The 24,385-nt window shown below is 37.5% G+C and overlaps 2 protein-coding genes across 10 annotated transcripts in view; one reads left to right on the top strand and one right to left on the bottom strand.

Annotated features, from left to right (window-relative positions):
* Positions 1 to 15,437, top strand: part of LOC105195391 (pleckstrin homology domain-containing family G member 5) — a 139,922-nt gene extending 124,485 nt beyond the window's left edge. For 6 of the 8 annotated variants that reach the window (XM_039458076.1, XM_011160772.3, XM_026138403.2 and 3 more), the window contains 13 exons: positions 4,315 to 4,391; positions 8,031 to 8,307; positions 8,955 to 9,100; positions 9,684 to 9,995; positions 10,350 to 10,499; positions 10,766 to 11,032; positions 11,520 to 11,735; positions 12,102 to 12,319; positions 12,404 to 12,580; positions 12,784 to 12,989; positions 13,552 to 13,790; positions 13,914 to 14,228; positions 14,469 to 15,437. In XM_039458076.1, coding sequence (XP_039314010.1) covers positions 4,315 to 4,391; positions 8,031 to 8,307; positions 8,955 to 9,100; positions 9,684 to 9,995; positions 10,350 to 10,499; positions 10,766 to 11,032; positions 11,520 to 11,735; positions 12,102 to 12,319; positions 12,404 to 12,580; positions 12,784 to 12,989; positions 13,552 to 13,790; positions 13,914 to 13,919 — 2,291 coding nt within the window. In that variant the 3' untranslated portion in view covers positions 13,920 to 14,228; positions 14,469 to 15,437. Of the gene's footprint in view, positions 1 to 4,314; positions 4,392 to 8,030; positions 8,308 to 8,954; positions 9,101 to 9,683; positions 9,996 to 10,349; positions 10,500 to 10,765; positions 11,033 to 11,519; positions 11,736 to 12,101; positions 12,320 to 12,403; positions 12,643 to 12,783; positions 12,990 to 13,551; positions 13,791 to 13,913; positions 14,229 to 14,468 lie in introns of those variants that run through there. The other 2 variants (XM_011160778.3, XM_011160792.3) reach the window with 2 other exon arrangements.
* Positions 8,442 to 24,256, bottom strand: LOC105195419 (leucine-zipper-like transcriptional regulator 1). Of its 2 annotated transcripts, none has more exons than XM_039458079.1 (11): positions 23,478 to 24,256; positions 22,782 to 23,090; positions 22,559 to 22,673; positions 21,950 to 22,116; positions 21,649 to 21,850; positions 20,838 to 21,236; positions 20,164 to 20,608; positions 19,920 to 20,098; positions 19,526 to 19,810; positions 19,300 to 19,438; positions 8,442 to 8,451 (listed from the first exon to the last, which is right to left on the bottom strand). In XM_039458079.1, the coding sequence occupies exons 1-10, from the start codon at positions 23,612 to 23,614 to the stop codon at positions 19,319 to 19,321; spliced, it is 2,358 nt and encodes a 785-aa protein (XP_039314013.1). In that variant the 5' UTR covers positions 23,615 to 24,256; the 3' UTR covers positions 8,442 to 8,451; positions 19,300 to 19,318. The 2 variants fall into 2 exon arrangements, 1 of the variants encoding a protein (XP_039314013.1); XR_005576441.1 differs by lacking the exon at positions 8,442 to 8,451 and adding an exon at positions 17,300 to 19,121 and having other exon boundaries at positions 19,256 to 19,438.
* Positions 24,257 to 24,385: the final 129 nt, after the last annotated feature.

Here is a 24,385-nt window from a genome sequence, read left to right as displayed (position 1 = left end):
CGCGCGCACGCATAGCAGGGGAAAGGGGGAAGGTCACAGATTTTACCGAGTGATTTCGAGAGAGCAGAGTACGGATCGTGCGCTGCCACCCGATGAAAGCCTCCACATGGAATGGATACGAATAACATGTACAATGCCTTGCGCTGAAATAGCATTGTACTCGCTACACGATTATATATGTCGTATGGGGGTTCAAAATGTCGCCGGTGTTCATATCTTCAACAAGCATCTCGCAAAGTTTTAAGAGAATGTTTGAGACTACACTACAATATTAGCTAAATACATTTTTATAATTTATTTACTTTATTTGTTATTAAAAATTAAATCATTTTTCAAAGTAGTGGCAAAATTTCAATTTTTTTACAAGTACTTTAATTATCGATGATTTATACATTTTAGGGCATGTAACATTTATTAAAAAAAAAAGTTTTAATAAACTTTTTTTTCTAAAACTAATATATTGATAATAAATTGATCCATATACAGGCAATGGCGAAGGTATGATTCATTGCGACAAGTTCGCTATGAGTGCGTTGTGTAAACCCATCAACGTAGATTAGTTCTACTAAAGGCATGCTCTTTCTTAGATAAACAAATGCTATTGAGAATGTATGTAGCGGAATATTTATCGGCACTTTAACGTAGCTAAACAATCTCTGAAACTTCTACTCTATTTATTAAACAGTGCGTCACATGTTTGCTATGACCAAGTGCTTTAATCGATATACGTAGACCTTAGCTACACAAGTTATTGAAATGGAAGGGAATCACATAAAACGTTTGTGCTGTAGAGATAACACACAAAACTATTTCAATCTCAATAATAAGTATCGATTGTAGGAAGTTTAACCCTCCATCGACAACATGTAATTTTGCATCTTTCGTCAGCAATCTGGATGTTCGTCCAGGGACAGAGCAATTTTTTATACATATTGTTTCGAACTGTATAAAAATCTGAAAAAATGCTCGTCTACTTGTGAAAGTTATAACGAGTTTTTACCATCACAGAAGTCATGTTGTATTTTACCTATTTTTTACTGATTTAAATTGTAATAAGAAAAAAAACGTGATTCATAACTTTTATATGAGTAAATTTGAAAAAAATCTTATTAGGCTATATATGATACTTGAGGATATATGCATAATGATGCAGACTCTAAAAATTGAACTACTACTCCTAAGTTTTTTTTTTTTTTTTTTTAAGAGAACACCAAACCTTTTGTTATCTACTCCAATTATCTTGTAATTTACAATAAAAAAATTGACTTTTCTCCCAAAGACCCACATTGCTGATGGAAATACCCGAAAAATTTGCAATTCTTTTTCTAGAACGTGTATAATGGTGGGCTTTCGAAAATAACAGCTTAAAAACTCATAAGTTCGACACGTATATTTTGTATTGACAAGAATCGGTTTTGAGCCAAAATATATACGCATATAAATGTAGGCGAGCATAATTCCAGCGCGACGACGCGACGACGCGACGACGCGACGATACGCAACGACCGTGTTGGAAAAATGTTCAATTTCCTCGCCGTCGGGCTCGGGCAAAACGTAATCAGGATACGCTTACTCGCGATCGACAGATCGCCAATAGTATCCTTTACAGCTGAAAGTCGCCGGGTTTCTTTTGTAACCGTACGCCGCCAGGACGATCGGCGACAGAGTACCGCAATATTATTCAAGAGCGAGAAGCAAGCCACGCGTCGTCATGTGGTGCAAAATTAATGAGCTGAAACGAGAAAGGGAAATACATTTCCCAGGAGAAAAGGAAGGACACACACGAATGTAACAACTGTTTTGTGAAATTGTCACGTGACGAACCGTTGCTGCATTATTTATCGCTATCATTCTGTAAAGATGTTTAAAGAAATTCAAATGATAAATTCATGTAAATATAGTATTCACACACGCAGAATGTAGATACATACACGTAGATACTAATACGTTTAATAACATAAATCCTACGTGGGTGGCATATTCTTCGATCGCTCTCTAATCAGTAGTAGTGATTGACAGTAAGTCAGACAGCCGTTACTACTTGTCCTGAATATAAAGTCCACTCTTTAAAGAATCTATAATTTACCTCAGATCTCAGAACAGAATTTTATTTATTATTTTATACGTCGTTTATTTTCTGTTTATGTACATTTTAATTATTAACATACACATAGAAAAAATACATAGCATATAAAATTATAAATAAAATTTGGTCTTAAATGTTATTATAATTTGTATTTAGACTGAAATAATATTTATAATTTGATGTGTTATTAAAATTATATAGTATATATATTTGTTTGTGTGTGTTTCAAGTCTTGAAATATTTTTCGTATTATACTCGGATCACTTAAAATTAAAAACAGAAGTTTATCCTAAATATAAATTATAGAATCGCCGAATTATAGATAAAAATTGCTCATACATAGGAGTTACCTAACTTACACACTAAAGCGAGTTAAATAATGCTTTAATAAGATTTAAAATATAGCCGGTAAGGATAACGTTATGCCCTGCTCACGTAAAAATGAGGACATCAATATCACAACAAGCGAGTGAGGCAAAAATATTTTTAACAAAATATAGACAAGTTATGACAAGTATATTAACTCCGTAAAGAATTACCGAGACGTGATGATCCCAAGTCGGAAATATGAGAGGACTTACCACTTTTCTCAGGAAATGAGGTTCTATACGAAGAAGACTTCTGCGTGCAAACGGAAATAAACGAGATTACATCGGAATTGCAGTAAATACTTACGCACAGCGATAGGTGACAACCGCGTTTTTTTTTTCGTTCAATCGAATCGAACGAGGAGTTATCGCGGCGCAACGAAGTTAAATCGGAAGCAACTGCGGGAAGTTTCGCGTGTCCGAGAAACTGCGATAGGATCGCCGTCGGGCTCCAGATGTCGATGCGGCGGACGTTCCGGAGGCAATATAGGGACGTGCATAACTCCGGATGATTAAAATTCGAAACTAACTAAATCCGTAACAAGGCGATTGCAGACGTTACATGTAACATACCGCAATTAAAGCGCTGTATCTATATTACACCGCAAACGCGTACGCGAGAGTTATGTTCTAAAATTACTTTCTGCATAACTAAATTTCCAGGATAAGCGTATGATTTTATTTGTAATAATCTGCTCGTATGAAAAATAAACGCGCAAAATGTACAGGAATATATACAGGAAAATGATAATTCTACGTGATAAAATAATTCAGTGGTATAATAACTTGCATATAAGTGCGCTTCAGAATAAGCTTCAGAAATGAGTTTCCTATGTAACTTCATTACTTTTAATTGTACATGTTCCTTCCTTTACATTTTTATTTTTTACGAAACGATGAGACGAGATTTTAATACGGACAATGGACAAATGTAAGTAATCCAGTTATTTCCGGATAATGGCGGAGTTAATGCTGACATGCGACCCTTGTAATATACGTTTGATCCTTTGAGCCTTTTACCGCGCGGAAAAGGCAGTTCTGACGCGGGCGCGAGTAGCGGACGGTCGCCGTGGGAATGCTCTCAAAATGCAAAATTGGGCCGCCCCAGGCACGTACGATTTAAACGCTTTCCTGCGATTTTCCCGCGCATTACAGAAATGTTATTCGCGTCGATAACAAAGCCGGTTTGATCCGCGAATCACGCGACTTGCGAGCGTTTAAATATAGAGGAAATTTATTCAATGCACGCTAAAAATAACAGTATGTAGCCTCAACAAAAAGGATTGATGTTTTCTCGCATATTATATAATCGCGACGTATTTACAGAGTATTTTGCTAAATTAAAATCTTTTTTAATCATGAAAGCATTATAAAATACATTTATTATAAATTTGTAGCATGAATTTACGATCATAAAGTCAAACGAGTCCAAAAAGTTAACTCTTCAGGAAACAAAAAGTTTCTCGTCCTTAAACTGTGTTTATACTGTGTAAATATGACATATGAATTTTTCTCTTGACTTTAATACTATTATAAGAATAAAATTGTAGGTTTGATTAATATTTTGAAGATTTGTTAAAAAAAAAAAAAAAATCAAAACTTCTGGACTTGATTGATTCTTACGAAAATTTTATATTTACTACCTATTTGTATTTCCTATTTTCTGTTTTTTCTCCATCAGAAATTGTTCATGAACGCTATTAATGAAGAATAATTTGGCATCATAAATCAGAATTTAAAAATAAAGTAATTGCTCGACTTTTACAAAATTTCCATTACGAAATGTCTGGCTGATTACAAAAAAGTATTAGGTACGTATAGAAATTTGTAATAACCGCAACTTTCGCTTTCTCGTTTCAGTTAAGGACGAAAAATTGAATTCTCGAACGCCGAGCCAAAGAGGAAGTCAGAACGTGCTGTTGCGGAAAGCCAGTGGGGTAAGTAGCTCACTTCCGCCCAAGTAATACTACAAATTGAATTTTACGACAGCAAAATTAAATTAAATAGAGCGTCCCCCACAAATAAATCTTCAATTAACTTAAATTTGTTCGCGATGGGATCTCGCGGGATTAAGGTAGAATTTAACTCGCGGGGCGTCGTAGATATCGCGATGTCACATTAACGATGTCATATTAGCGTGAAAAGACGAATGTTACACGTGTTGGGGCGCTTCGCAAAGGGATCTCGACGTGTATCGGCCTCGACGTATCATCATTCGTCAAGTGCGAATATCTTTGTGTCCCACCTCGACGTTTTCTCTCGACGGCTCTCTCGCGAGATGAAACGAGCGTTTTAGCATCTCGCGAACAATGATGCTTGTAGTCCCTTTACGAGCCTTGACCCGCTCAGGCAGGGCGGCAACAATACGACCGGGCTGACAAAGACAAATCGCAAAACGATTCGCCGAGCGCAAACAAAGCGTGGCGCATCGAGCGAGAGATGCGATGGCACATCAACGCTGTCGATACCGTGAAAACAAGACTTTTCCGCGAGAAATTGGTGGCCTGGGAATTTTTACAAAGACTCGTACACGTCAAACTTACGAAACGTAATTAAATATAATTTTAATTTACATGCAATTATTTATATTAATTAGCCACATATATTTCAGAACATAAATAAGGTGCTACACAATTGAAACATTTCTCTTATAGTAAACTTAACATCTATCGCATGTCGCAAATGGAATTGACTCAAATTTTTATATTAATTTAATACAAGATAATTAATTGTATAAAAAATTAACGCAAAAAATATAACACTTGGACAGAGTATACATGGAAACATTCTTCTTTAGTTTATATTTAAATTAATAATCGACATGTACATTTTATTTATTAATGTTTTCTACTGTATGTACTGTAATACACTTGCAAGCAATCGATTTTTCTTTACTTCTACACATGATTCACGATATAAATCGCGTTAGATTTCTAATCGATATATTGCTAATTTTTCAATAAAATTTTGCTGTATAGTACATTTGATATTGTCCAAGCATATTATTCCGGCTGCATCCGATTCCTAGTGTCGCGGTCACCATTGTCTTCGCCGAACGCTCCGCTATTGTCCGAGCAACAATTACGCGGACGCTCCAGCTTGATTCGCACAACTGCAACGTGAATGCAGCTGCACCTCGTCCGGCTATGGCTGGATTAAATCCGCTTGGTCAGCAATGTAATCCGTCGCGTGCTCGCGCCGATTCCACGTCGCGCATCGTCCAGACACAAATACAGCCGACGAATTTCAATTCTCGACAAGTGTTCAGAGACGCAGTCGGCTGCGCGCGTCAGTAGAACAAACGCGTATTTGATCCGGCACACCTTCGGCCGTTCGTTTCCCGACCCCGACGCGCTTTCCACTGTGCGCGATTACACGTACGATTGAATTTAGATTTTGTCGTAATTGTGATTTTCTTAAAATTAAATCACGAAATCGTGTGTACGTATATATGCATTTGTGTTTATGTGTATGTGTGTGTGAGAGAGAAGTTAAATTTAATTAAATTTTAATTAAATTCTATAAAATTTTTTAAAATAATCGAGAAAACGAACAGCGGGTCTAAAGCACTACGTGTGTTTTATTTGATTTTATAAAATTTTATCTAACACTCGTTCTCTCGTCCGTAAAATTTTAATCTTTTCTGCAGCTTACGCGGTCGACGTCGATCGGTGCGGTTTACGGATCGCCCTTGTGTTTTTCGGTGTGACGAATGCCGCGAACACATTAAAGACACGGTAGAGTGCAATAAAGATCCGCTATCGTCGTTATTACGGTGCGCCCCCGTAGATGAAATCTGCCCGCGTTTCGCGTCACATGAAAACGAGCAGGCGAAGCATCGATTACGCTACATTAACGCGTGACGTCGTATTTACGTCCCGATGAAAGAGAGAGACTTTTATTGTTGCGCAGTGAATTTACCAGTTAGCAATATCTCGTTAATCTCTACATTATTATGTGTAATACGATTGAAGTCGTTCACATTGAATATTTAAGAGTAAAAAAAAGGATGTGAAAGTATCCGTTGCTTGATAATCGCTCTTTAGCATGCATCCCATGTAACATACAATATTATGAAATATTTCCAACAAAATATTTCTTGATCTTGCAAAAAATATTATGAGATATATTTCAAAAGGGCTTTAACAATATTTTAAAAAGGTTTTAAAAAATGAAAAGGTCACGTTTTTAAAATCATTTTAAAAATCTGTGTTAGAAATATTTTTAAGAATATTCTTTACCATCCAAAAAAATATTGTGAGAAATATTTTCAATAGATTTTAACAAATATTTTGAAAAGATCATTTCTGCCAACTATTTCCAGAATATTTAAAAAAAAATTTTTTTTGATAGGATCTAGCGGACATAGAAATATTTTAAAAATATTTAAATCTTTATACAAAATATTTTTTTAATGTTTTATGCAGCTGTATGGATAGACTATGGCCACTGGTCAGCAGAGGGTCCAATTCTATCATATTAAAGTTAATAATTAGGTTGTTTATAAAGGTTTAGATTACAAATATTTCGTCAATGAAAATGTGAAGCGTATAAAAATTTTGTGTTTCATTAATTGAGTATGGTTTATTTCGTAACGTAAAATTTACGTGTCAGTACCAATATTGTATATAATTCAATAGCGATACCGTTCTATAGACAAGAGAAAAATGTCCAGTCTCTTAAGTAAATGCATGTGATAGAATTTCTAATAAACTGAATAATTATTCCATTAAAAGCGCAGCTTTTTGCATGCCTCGCAGGGAAAAGAACAGAATAGAGGTGCATAAGATGCTAAGTGTAAAATTGATTGGCGCGTTGCATCGGGAAGAGTAACGTGTAAAGCAAGAATATTTTGCGTTTTCTCACGTGTAACGCATGCAAGCGTAACGAGAGCGATTTGTCGCGACGTTGGCGGTGACGGTGCACGACGCAGAGCTAACGTTAATAAAATGCCAGGAAGGGTTCTCTTAACGGGTCAGGCCCGGTGCTGGACGCGATACATTATTCATGACGGGTACCAACACATCACACACTCGATAGCGGATTACACAGTGCGATAACTCAACGAGTAATTTCTAGAATGTTGCCTGCTCTCTGAAGTGCCTGCAGCTTGATATACGACCGCGGTATAATCGCTTGACGAAGCGAGCGAGCTTCCGTTTTCAAAGTCTTAATAATTTGTTCTGATGAATTTGTGACGGAATAGGATGTTTCGCTATAAATATACCTGATAAAAACGTTAAAAATATTCAGTAGGGTAGGTAATGCAAAATAAAATATCTTGTACAAGATACATTCACTGTTCATAGTAGCATATTATGCAATAACTACAATAACTTGTAACAATTACCACTTAAATGCAGTGTTTTCTTTACAAAAATAACCCTCATTCTATATTAGTAGTCCTATTTTATATTATATACCTTTTTTCTATATTATAAACATTATAATAAATGTAATGAGAATATGAATGTTATTAAGGAGAATATAAATAATGCGTTTTTTTTTTGTTAATCGCGTTAAACGCCTTCCGATTCTAGATTCGTGTTAAAAATGAGCTTTTTATTCTCTAATAGAACTATCGGAGTCGTAGCGGTCGTTTCTTCAGCGTTTCCACCGAGGACACGAATGTCGATGCCGAGGTTGGTGCCTGCACAACGATCTCTTCCGGTCGGAGTTCCGCTGGGACCACAGGACTCAAAGCCAGTAAACAGCGATGGAGCGGGTTCTTCACCAACACCAAAGGTATCAAGATGGATCTATTAACCGCCCAACTGGACGAATACAATAAGCACGGCGTGCCGAAACTCGCGAACGTTCATTTGCAGTGCGATGTGACGATCAACGAGGAAGGTACGATTTCCACTTTCGCTCCTTGATTTTCCTTTTCTCTTCTTCTCCCATCGAGTGTTCCTCTTGAAACGAGAGAGAGAGAGGCTCGTAAATCCCAAGGATTCCTAATGACCCGGGATCGTGTTAACGCAGCCACGCTCTTCCCTGGAAAAACACTTTCGTGGAAGAACGCTTTAAATTCACCTCTTCTATAGTCAGCCCCGGCTCGTTACATGCAAACGGAATCGGCGAAGTTTGAGGATCCCTTTAACGACCGCTCCTGGAGCAGCAGTTACGTTGCTTCTCGCGTCTTGCTCCTCCCGTTCCTCGGAGAGACATTCTCGTTCGAGTGCGAAAGCAACGCGATTGTTTGAGCCGAGGGAGATTAATTCTAATGCACCCCCGGTACAGTAGCCCCGATAATGTTGTAATTTAAATTACTAATAGCATCGCACGTTCTCAGCATCGAAAATCGATGGCGACACGTTCTTATCTTAAACAAAATAGCTTGCTACGCGATTTAAAAGATCTTTTTCTTATTTTCTTTGCGCTCCTTAGAGAAACTCTTTTTTTTTTTATATTATCTCCGGGGAATAGACTTCCTAGTTGACTGCAGTCAACACACGGGCAACAGTTGCAACGTAAATATTATCGTGATGCTCTTTCAGCTCTCTACAATTTAGAGAGCGACTGGCGCGACATCGTCGAGAATTCGCACATGCTCTCGGAGAAACAAACGCAGCAACAAACCGCACTCTGGGAACTGGCGGAGACCGAGGTGGCCTATATTAAAACGTTAAAGGTTGTGACCGATGTAAGTAAAGTGTCGACGTATTTTCTACTGCTTTCGTGAAACCAGAATCTAGTCGATTAAGCAAGTTCTCCGGCTTAGAAAAGTGGACGTTATGGCTTTTTATGCGTGCATAAAATATCTTTTAATATTTCGACATGCCATTTGCAAAATAATAAATAATAACAGACAAAGTTTAAGTAATAAAAACGATAATTCGTTATTTAAAAGTATTATCTTTATAATGATAAATAATAATGTAGACAAAATTGAAATAAACACGAAAATAATACAGTAAAATTTTACTTTTTTAATTCCAAAATGTTTAAATTCTATTTCTTTCTTATGAATATAGTTTTTCAAAATTCTTATATTTTATTTGCGATTAAAATATTTAAAAACTTTTTCTTCTTAGTTGTCACATTGTGTGAAAAGACTGGAGAACCTCCTTAATTTGTTTGAGCGAATAAGACCAAGTTGATACAAGACTGTTCGATGTATCAAATATCTTAAAAGTATAATAAGAACTCGCGGGGAAGATTGTCGAAAAGACAGAATTCTTGATCTTTCCTCAAAGTGATGATCAATTCCATGTTTCTGATCGCAGCTCTTTATGGCGTGTCTCTGCAATCTGCAGGCCTCGAATATCTTGATCGAGGTCGACAGGCTCAAGCTCTTCAACAATATACTCGATATATACGCCGCCAATCGCTACTTCTGGACCGAGTATCTGCTCGCGATGGTGAACGCGTCGAGATCGAGCGGCCAGCCGCTCGATCCCGGCCACCTTCTGCTAGGCTTTGAAACTTTCGAGCAGACGTTTGCGCCTTACACGAGATACTGCGCCGAGCAGAGCAAGTGTCAGCAGTATTGCAAGGATCGACTGAACGATAATCAGCTTTTCACAGCGTATCTAGTGGTATGTACACGCTATTAATCCCTCGCTTCCGTTGGCTTGGCTTCGTGAAATCAGCTATGATCTCATCACTGATCTCGGTTAATTGATTCCGATCGGCGTCTTAAGGATTCCTAAGCGTCTTAAGGAAATTTGCTCTATCTAAAGCGGCAAGAAATAGGCAATTTATGTAAATTTGTTTTAATAGAAAGATCCGTAGCTGAAATTCTGATACATAAATTTTCATACATTGATATGTAAGGACACGCTAATTTTTTGATATTTTTAATAGCAATTCTTATAAGAGATATAAAAAAACTAGAAAAAAAGATAAAATGTTAGGAATTAGAGATAGCTATATCTCCATCGTCATTACAGTGGTGCGAAACGCAAAAGGACTGCAATCGACTGAAACTTATGGACATATTAGTAATGCCGATGCAGAGGCTTACCAGGTATTCGCTCCTGCTCAAGGCCATTTACAAGAACACCGAGAACGAAGAGCAGCGCGTGGAATTGATACACATGGTAAACTTTACGCTTCACTTTTTCTCAATTTCTGAGTCAGTATACGAAGGGGAGGGGTACAAGGCGAAAGGGGGTGGCGTGTTCGTGATAAGCTCAGCTTCCTTATAGGTGAAAGCTAAAGTAAACTCTGTAAGTTACACGAGCATAATCCGCGCTTGCTTGAAAATTCTTTGTAAATAGAAATTACGAGGGAAAGAAAGAGAGAAGTACGCAGAGGAAGCGTAGGAGCGATTGTTCACGTTTGACCAGGTTCGTTTCGCGTTCAGATCAAATCCGTGGACGGCTTCGTAGTATCCGTGAATGCGGCGCTGAGAAGGAACGAGGAAGCTGCTCAGCTGGAGCACGCGGCCTCGCGTCTAGAGTGCTACGACGTTGTGGAAACAAAAGGGCTCGACGAGGAAGTAGAGAAACTAATAAGGTTGTACAGCAATCTTGATATAACTACGGCGCCGATGCCCGGCTGTCCAAAGGACAGCTTGAGGACTCTTCTTCGAGAGGGAGACTTAAAGTTAAGAGACGCCTCCACCAGCAAGGTAGGTCGATATTGAAATATTAAACCTCAACTTATTTAAATGATCGAAAACTGCTTTTATGTTGCAAACTACATGTAGGAATATATGGCCAAATACATGATTTTCGGTAATGATATTTGAAATTTTGGAAAAAATGGTTCATATACATGTAAATATATGTAATTCTTATCATTTTCTTTTTTTTCTTTTTTTAATTTTGTTTTATTTTCTTATTGTTTCTTTTATTATTTTTATTTTATATGCATAGAATAAAAAATAATAAAAGAAATATATATGGACATATTTTATATGCAATTAATATATATATATGTTTATGTACGAATCATTTTTTTTTTCAAGACAGTATTAAAAATAATTTTGTTTCTTATTTTGCGAAATAACTATGAATTTTGCCAATTCCTCAATCCTGTACCTGAAAAGCAAACGGATCGTTTAACTGGGAAAAACGGTTCTTCGAGAGCTAGGTCGTTCAATTATCCTCTTTTAGATGGAGGTGCACGTACTATTGTTGACCGACATGCTGTTAATCTGCAAACCGTCGACGAAGAAAATGTTGAAGATCATCAGGCAGCCGTACGTCGTCGACCGCATACGGATACACGAAGTCAAGGAGCCGTCCAGCCTGGGATTGGTTTATCTTAACGAGTACGGGACAGTTTCGGCCGCTTTAATCCTTAGCGCCGGTGACCCGAAACTAGCTAAGGTAACTCGACAAACAGTCACCGCGAATTACGAGTTTCGCGGGACGACTGAGTCACCGTCCCGATTTAGATTCCGTAGTTCGTATCTTCGCCAACGACGGCATTCACTAGTCGCTTAATTAACAGCTAAATCCGTTCTTCACCTCTCTTCAGATCATACACGCGATGTCACAGAATCAATTAAATTGCAGCGAAGCGTAGTTCAATTGATAAAAGTGACACGTAATTAACCCCGACGTTGGTAAAATCTGATAAGCCTTAATTTAATAGATCTTAATTTGATAAAAGATCCTCGGGGGCGTAAAATCTTCACGCTTACTCAAAGGAAAATTTTGTTTGTTTTAAACTAACGACATCGCTTCTTCCAGTCGTGGATGGAATCCTTGAAACAAGCCCAGCAGCAATTTGCATTGATGAAAGTCCCGTCTCTCGGTGAACCTGTGATGAATTTGGCGTCCGTCAGCAGACAACCGAGCACATTGGGCGATGGTGATTTCGAAGTGGAGGAATATGACAATACCTTTCCAAGAACCCCGCGCGGCAGTAGCAGAGCCTCGCACGTCAGCAGTCTCGCTCATAGTCACAGGTACGTTCGTCAGCATGACGAGAAAATGTATTATTGAAAATAATGTTTACATAAACTGTAATGAGAGAGTTGTGTCGTCTCCAGTGGTAGCATGGAGATGGAAGGTGCTTCTCCAGGCAGCAGCAGCTTTCTACCAAGCTACAATCCCAGCAGAAACGTCAGCGTGGACACGAATGAACAACCACGAGCGTCGAGTTCGCTGTCGTCGGAGGAAGGCGGCGAGTCCAGTTCCGGGCACAATCACCGTTCTATGCACGTGAGGTGAGAGCGTACGCGTGATCGATTCAGCGACCTCGCAGTGACCGATGCCCAATAAACTAACAGTAACATAATATCAATATTATAATTTCACACTCAACAATATAAATGTAATTTAACATGTGCTGTACGTAACAGTTGCATTGTTGAATGTTTACTGGGTGAATGTTAATGTTGTCATTAATACTAATTTGCAAACTCATCAGGCGCTCGCTGATGAGTAAATCACCGACGCCAAACACGCTGAGCGTCCAGGTGCCCTATTCGAGTCTGGGTCAATCGCTGCCTAATTTAACGCTGGCCACCTCGCCGCAAACCTCCACCGTGTCGCCGACGCCGCCAAACTCGCTGCTGATCGTGCCGCAGATGACCAAGAGCAAGGATACGCTGCTTTCACCAGGACACCGAGGTAGCAATTACCGACGCGAATCTTTCCTCCCTATGTTTGTTGTATTCTCACCGAGAACGAGGTCTCCAGTGTCTCTCTCGATAAAAACCCTCTTTCTCACGCGACATAGTCACGCATGTTAGATGCACGCAGATTAGATCGTAACGTAAAAATTATTATCACGGATCGCCAAGCGCTCCTCTATTTTCAAAAGCTTTTAATACCATTTGCTTGTTAGAAATAGCGGAATTGTCTATCCAGGACGCAGGCACGAGAGAAACGTAACATCAAGGTTATAACGTAGCTTGTAGTGTAGATTTTATTGAACGAAAATATCAACACGCAAAATATCAACTTGACAGAACAATTTTAAATGCAAATATCGTGCTTGAGAACTTCAAGCAAATATTAATAAAAATCTATATTTTGTCTTCTTGAGAAGAGAAAATATGAGAAAATCTTGCTCAGTATCCACAAATCGAGTCTATTTTACCTCATTCATAAAATTTGCAAGATATTTATTCGTACACGAGAAAGGCACTATATTTGTTAAGCGTCTATTTATGTACCGATGGTGTGCTACCAGGTATCTCCTACCCACCACCGTCACCACCGCGAGGTGCTCTCAGACGGGGATTCGCGCTACCGCAATCCCGGAATCCGCCCTTGATGAAAACGAGACACGTAAATGCATCTCTAACGCAATCGGCGCAGGTGACCATGCCGACCATGGGCAGTTCCGACACTGAAGTCATCGAAGAGAGACGGAGAAGGTTGGATCCTTCACAGAGAGTACCATCGACGAGCAGCATCGTCGAGGAAAAGGTAATTTTTTTTCTCTTAGGGAATAAAAATTCGTCAAATATATTAGTTTCTAATTTTTTCTGATTGAAATTGACTTTTTTTTTTAACGTACGTTACGTAAGGAATCGCTATTACTGCTTGCAGAAATGACCTGCGAATTGACCTGAAAGAAGAATTTTCCGAACGTTTGGTATGGACCATACCGTCGACATGGATGTACGTGATATGTAAAGGTTCGACGTTATATGTAATGCTCGACGTGGATGTACGTGATATGTAATGCTCGACGTGGATGTACGTGATATGTAATGCTCAACGAGATGCATTCTTCTCTCTATGTGTGTGTGAGTGCAGCACACACTTTCACGCAGAAAATTCGAGGAGCATTGATCTTCGAGGATTGATTATCTCGCACTCTTTGAAAGCCTACAAAACGAGTCAAACAATACATTACAATCGGTAAGACTTCATTTCGATATGTCGTATCAGGATTAGGAGAGTAACGACTTGTTACTTTCCAGTCACAATTACTTATCAGTTACTTTCGGTAACTTGTAACGGTAACTAATTACTTTTTAAGAGAAAAAATTATTGCTGTAATTAATTCTACAATTTACTTTTCCAATTCTGCATCGTACCGTAAAATGACATTGAGTAAGAGCAAAAATGTCCATTCGTTGTTTCTGCATTTTTTTTCAGATTGGGGCCATTCGAAATCAACGTGTGAAGTTTGTACCACTACCGTATCGCTACTTTTATCTCGTTATCTTCTTGTAACTCGTAGATGTCTCTTTGTAATAATTAAATCAAGTCCGAGTTATCCGCGATTAATATCACATTGCGACATTGAATTGCCATGTGTGATATTAAACACAGATTTCGACTTAGATTTTTAAGCGACGAACAGAAAGGCCTACTTAGAGTAACTACAATAAGATAGCATAGCGAATATTAGGGCCGCAATTAGCGTACAAGACGCCTTTGTAAAGGAGTTCATTTAGGCGCCTTACGGTAGAACAAAATGTTTGAAGGATTGAAAACTGATCTTGAGCTTTGGAAACCGGGAATTTGCAAGAGTACAAGTTGGCGTCTTTCCTCTCCTTTTCCCATGTTGGGCATTATGCCCACCAACGACCAAAAGAAAAAAAAAAAAAGAAAAGATCTTGAGTACAATTGCCTTGTTCAGGCTAAATGTATTAATGAGGAATAAGAGCATAGGAAGACATTGAAACCTTTAAAAATAACAGGTTTTAAATTGCTGCGTTTATTCTAAAGAAAAATTAATCAATTTGACGCTCGGTACGATACGCAATCGAAATCGTGCAATTCGGACGTCGAAGTTATGAGAATAACCGCTGTTTCGTTCGTTTTATTTGACTAATCTTGACTTTGCACAAACATTCATTTTACCCTCCTTCTATTATTTTATTACGAGAAACAATTCAATGGCTATATTAAGTGTTGTCAATGTGGTCGAAGATTGTAAAGAATGTGTCGTAAAGCTATTGGCGCGAGTTCCTGGTGTGTTGCATTTTAAAATTGTTACTGAATGATAAAATATAATGGCGTAACGATTCATTTAATGTCATGTGGCATTGTAGAAGCTTTAATTATAACAGATCTTTCATCTTTAATCGAAAAGAAATTAAATATTTCACTTTAAACATACACTGTTTAATTCTCTTTTTACATATTTTCAATTATTTTAGAAATTTTTCTTTTTCAACCCCCCCCCCGTCCGTTTTTCCTATTCAATGTCCTCGCGCGGCAGACGTGATGGATAATAGAACTTAATTATTTAATAGATAGGAAGTAATAAATATTTCTAGGGATTTTATCTAAAAATAGAGATTGTGAACGTAACAGATGACAAGGCGGAATTTATTTTTACGGGATGTAAAATAAATGTAAGGGAGAAGCTGAAATACGTTATATTGAACCTTTCTCTCGAGAAGAGATGTATGTCAAGAGATATGCATCACCTAAGAACAATAGCAATGTACAACAATCAATTGTGTTTCAAGCATCAAAATGGGAATAACAGGCGCTTCGTCCTTTCTCTACTTGACTAATACCCCCTTTACCCTCTATCCATTTTACCTTCCGTTCAACTATCTCGTTACTTCCATGAGAAAAGATTCAATATCGTGTATAGAAGTGTTTGTGTATCGTCAACGTGTCGTCAATGTGTGTTCGTCAAAGATTGTGAAGAGAGACGGATCGTAGACGTTGCGCCGATTTCCTGGCGGAACGCGCTTTGGCGAGCGGAAGAACAAAGGACGCGAAAAAAGAGGAACGCAGATAGGAATGTTTACTTCCAAGCACAAATTCGATTTTACGACGTTTCATTCGAGGATGAAGAGATCCTCGTTGAACGCGGGGGAAGGAGGAAGGTCGATTTCTTCGTCTCATTCAGAATGAAATGTCAAATCGTGTACACTCGAAAAAGAAATTTAATTTTAAGATATAAAGTGTTTTGTTTCTGTCTTTATTTTTTAAATACTTAAAAATGTTTTAAACAATGTTCAAATTTAAAATACCAAAACGTTTAAAACTGAAATGTTTAATAGCTTTGAAGAGCTTTAATGTTTTTATCTAATCTCATAGAGATGCAAATCAAAATTTTTTAACATCGAATTGAATCGAATTTAATTGGAACAAATCATAGAAACATAACTTTTAATTAATAACATAATTATTGTCAGATTGAATATTAATATATAAATATTAATTTAAAAAATTTGATATTGTATAAAAAAAACAACATTGGTTATATAATATAAAGTCACTTTAAATATGATTTTGTAAAATTCAACAATCTATAATACTCGTTTCAAACTTTTTAGATTTGAAACTTTCGAATAATTTAGATTAGAATCATAGAGATTGAAATCCGAATCGAATCGAATTTTACTTGAATTAATTTGATATTCGAATAGTTCGTACCTCCAAAATCTAAATACCATTTTAAACCAAAATATTTTTAAATTTTAAATATTTCAAAAATAAAACAATATTTTAATATCTTAAAGTTAAATATTTCTTTTTTGAATGTATTCAAAGTAAATAAGTACCATCTGCCTAGAGATATCATTAAGTATAATAAAAATGCCATACCTGTCTAGAGATAATATTACGTAGAAAAGGAAAATATAGAAAGAGAGATATATATATAGAGAAAAAAACAGCGAAGTGATTTTATATACGAGCTCCTGCTGTTCGATTCCTCTCGTTCCCTCTATTCGTATTATTTGGTCTTGTAAACTTGAAGTATTAATTATCTTCTTCCACGAGAATACGAATCGCATATGTATGTACAATTGTATTCGAGATTAAAATATAATACATAATTTATTAATCGCGGTTATTAACATTATCACCCACTCTACAATTTTTGCAAAGCTCTTGTCTGAAACGACATTTGCGTTATCGCGAATCACTAATACCCTGATCTTCTATAATTTTAATTTTGCAAATTTTAAACTGCAATTATCGTTTGTCGACAAGGCAATAGATTGAATAAATGTAAATTTCCCTTTTTTGCAGATAATTTAATATATTATATTACATTCGATGAAAATATAGGCTCCCTTTGCAATTTAATTTGACTCACACTGATATAGTCTAGATTTAATTAATTTTTTATGCCCTCATATTATAGATATTTTTTATGTCAATAACTCTGAAACGTCTTGAAAATATGTTTATCTTCAACAACACATGTGCGTAATATCCATCTTTACCAATTATTTCAATCGTCTACCTGCCTAAAATAATTTGTATTAATACTGTATAAAAAGTAATAATACAAATTATTTTGCATTACTATTATTTATATTCATTATTTAAGCTCATAAAAATATTCCTGTCTCATATATATAATTACAAAAAGATTAACGATTAAGAGGTACGACGGAATAATATGATCGCCAATGCACGTAAATATATTGTAACAACGTTTCTTTTAGCATAAATAGACATTTCATATATATTTTACGGATTCTTCAACATGTATAATAAAAACATGGAAACATATAGGCTTATTACGGATATCACAATAAGACACCATTGAAAACTGGTCTATTATGAAAGTTTATCTTGCTTAAAAAATTCACTGTATCATAAAATATTAATATTTAAAATATTAAAACTGTAAATTGTAAAATTATAATAGTGCCTCATGGACTGAGCGTAAAGATGTTTATATCGAACGATCAAATAGTTAATGTCACCATTTTCCAAATTCCTTCCGGATTGGAGACAGGCCGATCGAGATGGATTAATACTTCATAAAAATTCAATAGGTTTCTTAATAGTCTTCAATGGTACCTTATCTCATAACCAAATGCTATAATATATCACAAAACTCCAGTATAAAAGCAGACACAACAAAAAGCACAGAGAATGAAGATTCTGCAATCACATGACTGGCCAAACTTTAGGCCAAACCTTATACTTAAAAAATAGATTGGAATAAAAAATCGTAAATATTCTAGTTACTTAGCTTACACGTACTTTTCTGTCGAAATTTCATTTTCTGTCATTATACCTAAAAAATTTCAACATTCTGTATAAATAAATAATATAATCAGTATAACAATCGCTAACTAGGACACACGTAATAACGTACGTCATTACCGGGGAAGTGACACTGATGTATCTACTCTGGTGAAAATTTTTCCTAAAATTCTTTACATATATAAATTTTAAAATATTCTGTAATTTCCAAAGAAAACTTATAAAATCTAAAAAGATTTAACATACTTTTTCAGAAATCTTCAAAAATTTAATATATGAAAAAATCTTAAAACTATTAAGAGAATCTTCACCAGGGTACTTGTGGGGAAAATGATACCTTGACGCGCATCCATATCATGTCTAATGTTCTGTTACACGGAACGGACACAATCACTATAGACTAATATTATACATCAACTTTCACGCAATTTTACGTTATGCAACAAACACTTCTATGACACAGTTCGATGAAAGTCGCTGTTTCATTTAGCGTCAATATAATCTCAATTACGGGAACAATTTTCTAAGTCCGAGATCCGAAAGAGCAACGACAGTGCGTCTCAACATGTTGCAACTGACGGAACAACGACGAGTGATAGTAGACCATTGGTGTTGCCTCCTGTCGTCGCCACAACGAGACGACGCGACTGGGTGATGATGGGTGCTGCATGATGACGACACGTCCTGAATCGAAGCGGACGACGTGGCCGTTGACAACGGCAGCAATGTTTGTATGTCTGATGTCAAACAAGCTCTAGCCGCATGATCGTGATAACAATTACCGACAAACAGAATCGTTCGTCCTATAAGGATAAGATTCACCCGACACAGTTCCTGGAACGAGAAAGAAACCCCGATATCATCGCGGATATTTTTAACCTTTCTCAGCATGACATTACAGTAATACCTATAACTAAAGCTCAAAATAAAATCTAACAATGAAATCTTTTTAAAATTATCGTACTCACTTGGAAACTGCATGGCGTTGGTAAATCCCAACTGCACGGACGACGATCTGAGGTAGAAATCCGTCAGCAATCATTAGTCATATCTTGACACGTTCTTGCCTCGCTACGCTCGTCAGCCAGAGCGTCGAGAATATCCAACAAAAGCTCACGGCTTAATTGTCTTAATGTTGGAAGCCTAGCAACCTGAATAAAAGCAAAATTGCGTTTATACAAATATTAACAATATTAATATTTATATATGTATAGGACTTGAATATTTCTTATCTTTACCTTGCTAAAGTGATGAACTATCAATTTCAGGGCATACTTCTTCATGTCGGTAGCCTGCATCCTATCGGCTGCTTCTAAAATCTGTATAACATTCTCGAAAGTAACGTTCATCTCGAGATTCTGTTTGCAAAATGCTTGGAGCCGGTTGTTTCTGAAACCGTAGAACCCCGGCGCGGTGAACAGGTACAGGGAGTCCTCGGGAGGCATCGAGATATCCGCGAAATAAATATACCTCAGCAAAGAATGGAATGATTCCGACGACGGTATTATCTCGCCAATTTGTATCTACATAAAATTATATCCGCTTTGTAATTTCTACTGCGTGTAAAATATTGTAAATAAAATCTAGCCCTCCCTCGTCTAGCAAGAGATCTGTTAAATTACACGGACTTACATTCACCATATTATTTTCAGGCATATAAGATCGAAACATTGCCTCGAAGTAACTGCATCGCGCCGCGAGGATCGCCTTATGCGCCGGTATCAGCATACCGTTCAGTCTCAACGTGATGTCACAAAATTCCCGACCGACGCTTTTCAAAAACGCTTCCATGTCTTGCTCCAGGCTGGTTCCTAGCGAACAAACTCTGCAACGTGAAAAACTGCTCCAGACGTGTGCCACGCGTATGATTACCTACCGGTAACAGATTCGTATTCATATTTAGTGAAAGGAGTTCTGGCCTGTGGCATCTGCCGGCGCCTGATTATCTCCACCATCAGTGGCTGATCTAGAGTCTCGAACTCTTGGCTCATCACAATCAGATTGTAATTGTTCTCCTTCACGACGAAACTGAGGCAAAACTCCTTTATAAAATATAGCTTCAGGTGCACGGCGTTACGCAACGCCTCCAGAACATTTGCGTGACTTATGGTCGCCTCAAGGTAGTTGACACACAGCTGTTCCAAGCGCTCCATATTGAATTGCACAGCGAGGCGGTACACATCCATCATAAGAAGTACAATGCGATTGCTCTGTGGATCCTCAGCCTTGTCATCAGGTCTCTTAGTAGGATCGATACGATCGGTGTAAATGTAGTTTAGCACCATTTTAAAGGCTTCCGGTACAGCATCTTTTAATCTCACCTGCAATACTCAAAGTTTATAAAATTGTCGAGGAATACACAAATAGATTTTTAGTAAATATATTTGACTCAGTTATACAGAGTGAATCACTACAGATAATCACTACATAATTTTTTTTGAAAAGCAACTATATGTTTTCTTTACATATATCATATTTTTCTATCTTTCCCATGTAAATTTAAAGTACGATCATAATATCGATTTTTAATGTTCTAGCTAAATTATTTACCTCCAGCGGCGACAATTCGTTACTAGGCGCATTAACATATTGCTGTTCCAAAGGCGACAATTCGTTATTGGGCGCATTAACGTATTGTTGTTCCAAATATTTGTCCCGTTTCTCACGAGCTTGCCGAATGAGCGCCCGAAGAAATTGCGAGCGCGCCGCCACCATGGCTATGTGCGCCGGTATCTTGGTTTCCAGACCACCCACTATGAATTCCACGTCACAAAAGAGACTCATGCTCAGTAATCTGCCGAAATCATCGTGCAACGTGCACTTGGGATATGATGAGAATTGGAAGCGGTACATATCAGCAGAGCGTATGTTGTTGTCTACGGTGCCCCCAAAAATAAACATCGCATCACCGATTACAGCGGCAGCGTGGAAAAGTCGACCGGGTGGTACCTATGTATGCACACGATATATTGTAAAAACGAAAACTACTGTTACATTTTCTCGTAACATGTCATTGCGAAAGAAAACTCTCAGATATGTTAAAGTAGACCAAGCAGAGAGTAAGAAACAAACGAATTTTGATAAAAGAGAATAGCGCGCCCCAAATACGAATAAACGCAAATTTGCGAATAAACGCACACTAGGAAACACAAAAATCAAAGTAAAGGACCAATAGATTCTTCAAAGTAAGTACCAATAGATTCTTCACTTACAAGATATTTTCGAATAAAATTAGTTTAAAAAATTAAAAAATTTGTAATGATGTAGAGAATAAATAATTTATAAAAAAAGCGTTTTTTAAATATTTGTTCCTGTTTTAAATGATCGTTTTTACTAGTGTTTATTTTCACAAATCGTCTACCTGGCTGTCTGTGGATGGTAAGATAACGTTCCACGTTTGCGTGTCGAGATCGTAACAGTGGACATCATTGGACAGAGCTGCGTCGGCTGCGCCTCCGAAGACGTAAAGATGACGATCAAAACTGACCATCGTGTGACCGTATCGTCGAGCGGGTGGCGGCGGGGCGCCACGCAATATATGTTCCGTCGATATGCGTGTCCATCTAAGAAACATAAATTTACGATTAATAGAACGTAAATTAAATCCGCGGATTATGTATAATACGTCGCAATTTCTCTATGCGCGTTACAATGAAATTTACCGCCTCTCATTAAAGTGAAACTGAAAAAGACTGTTAGTTGTCCTAGCCCCACTCTGACCACTGAAAACGAACATCGATTCTCGAGCCACCGTAACTGGGAAGTTGCAACACGTCGGTGGACGTTCGCCGACCTGAACGACCTCTTCCCACTCTTTGAAACCACCAGGCTAAATGATACAAACATCAAGCGAGTAAAATTAAAATAAATTATTTATAATTTATGTAAACTTATCACATATTTATTATATATAGGATAAGGTGATACAAGCTCGAACGTGATATAACTCTAAACGAAATAAGATTTTTAAGATGCAAATTTAGTAATTCTAATGGGGTACAACCGTATTTGGAACAACAATACGTTAATGCGCCCATTTTTAAACATTTTTCTGAAATAAAATAAATTACAACTTTACATAATTAATAATTTCTTTTTTATATTCATTTGTTAACTAATTCAGATGCAACTTTGTAATTACACTCACAAAGTTTAAATATTTTACTATATTTTGTTCAAAAAATAAAAATAAAAATGTTAAGAGTTCGAACTTGCAGTACCTTGTTTTAGAAACATAAAATGAAAGTGTATGTATAAAACACATTTCTTACCAGTAACGATATCGTCCACATATCGTTCAATCTGGCATTACCATCGTAACCCGCAAATATCCATAATTTATTATCATATACAGCAGCACCATGGGCAGATCTAGGCACTGGAGTCCTATAAACATATCACAGTTGGATAGGTTCGATAAAAAAAAAATCAAGAAATGAAAACAAAATATCGAACGTCTCGTAATGAAATTATTGTAACATGGGTAATACTTGCACTCCATTAAATCTCCACTCTATCCACTGGGCAGTTTGAAAGCGGTACTCAAATAGATCATTCTTGTTACTGAGATTGGAATTAGAGTGTATATCGCCAGTGTAACCACCAAACACGAACATCGACGACCCGTGGACCACTGCAGAGTGGTGATACCGTGGCGCAGGTGGAATGCCAGTGGCAAACGCTCTGCCCCAGGATTTCTCCTTCACATCAAAGCGCAGTAGATCGTTCAGCATCCGCATACCATTATCGCCACCGAAAACGTAAATGGCATCTTTATATGCCACAATAGTGTGTTTACTGCGTCTGCAAGACAGAATGAAGATAATCAATCGAATTGCACTGTTGACAACTAGGGTCACAACTAGGTATCAATCAAGTCAACAAACAAAAACAACTTAATATAACTATTTTCAAGTAAAAATCTGATATCTTAATCAAATATGTATAAAAATTAAGAACTAAAAAGTATCAATTAATTTGCCATTTATTATTTTGTTCAGCGACTGGCGCAATGATCCTACTTCTACTTTCGAAACATCTCGAATAAAATTCATTTGAATATGATAAACGTAAGTATAAATTGCACCGAAATACTTCGTAGAACTGGATCGGCGCGCACGTGGAGCCTCTAGAAATTTGATTTAAAAAGAAGCAAAGGCAAATGAACGCCGATCAACCGGCTATGCCTACCTGGCGCCGACGAACTCGTCGCATGCCGGCATGCACTGCCATCGGTGCACCGTCTCGAACGGGCCGAAATCCAGAGTTAGGTACTCGGCGATCACTGGGTTGTCCATTTTCGCACGGTCACGGACGCGGCGTCTCATTCAACGGCGGGGGATATAGACCTTACTCACGGAAAGACACCTTAACCTACGACGCTCTTACGCGTCGACATGTCGATGTCATCCGCACGCGCGGAAAGATAGGAACGGCTTCGCCGGCGAATGACTTCGCACGCACCGAGAAACGTTCTTCGCGGTCCAGCACCGTCCGGGTCTCAAGCCATCGCATGGAACTCGGCGCGCAAGATCGCTCCGCTTTCTCGAATCATGTGCACAAACGTCAAAAACATGTGTGCTGTCCGCGCTGGATACGCGGTACGCGGTACGCGGTACGCGTTGATCAGAGTGGAATCAATAACCGGTGTCCATCTTTGTCACTCCCTCCGTCTGTTTCTCTCTCTCTCACGTGCTCTCACTACCGTGACGTAAAAAATACTTCCTCCCTTACGCAGACTGCGCCACGCTCGCTATCGCGCACTTCGGTATCAATGAAAATTTGCATATAGCTATCGTGAATTATATAGCTATGAGAGATCATTGAGGGATCGAATTGTATAAATTATATATGATAATTGGAAACTTCGTTAGCGAGAGGGAGGTTTTCTTTCTAATACAAAATGGTTTGTAATTTAAACAGGAATGTATTACCAAAGTTTCATAGTGTTTGAAATTTAAATTTTCGAGTGGGGATCTTTGCTTTGTTAGTTTACGAATAAAAATTCAAAATAACAAGATATGTATTAACATTAACTTTTGCAAAAATCATAAAGGACGAATTGTTTAGAGCGATGAATCTCAGAAAAGAAACTAAGT

This window comes from Solenopsis invicta, chromosome 15 (genome assembly GCF_016802725.1).
Source record: "Solenopsis invicta isolate M01_SB chromosome 15, UNIL_Sinv_3.0, whole genome shotgun sequence".
Classification (NCBI taxonomy): Eukaryota; Metazoa; Arthropoda; class Insecta; order Hymenoptera; family Formicidae; genus Solenopsis; species Solenopsis invicta.
The sequence above is the reverse complement of the archived record's forward strand: the minus strand, read 5'-3'. Positions and strand labels throughout refer to the sequence as shown.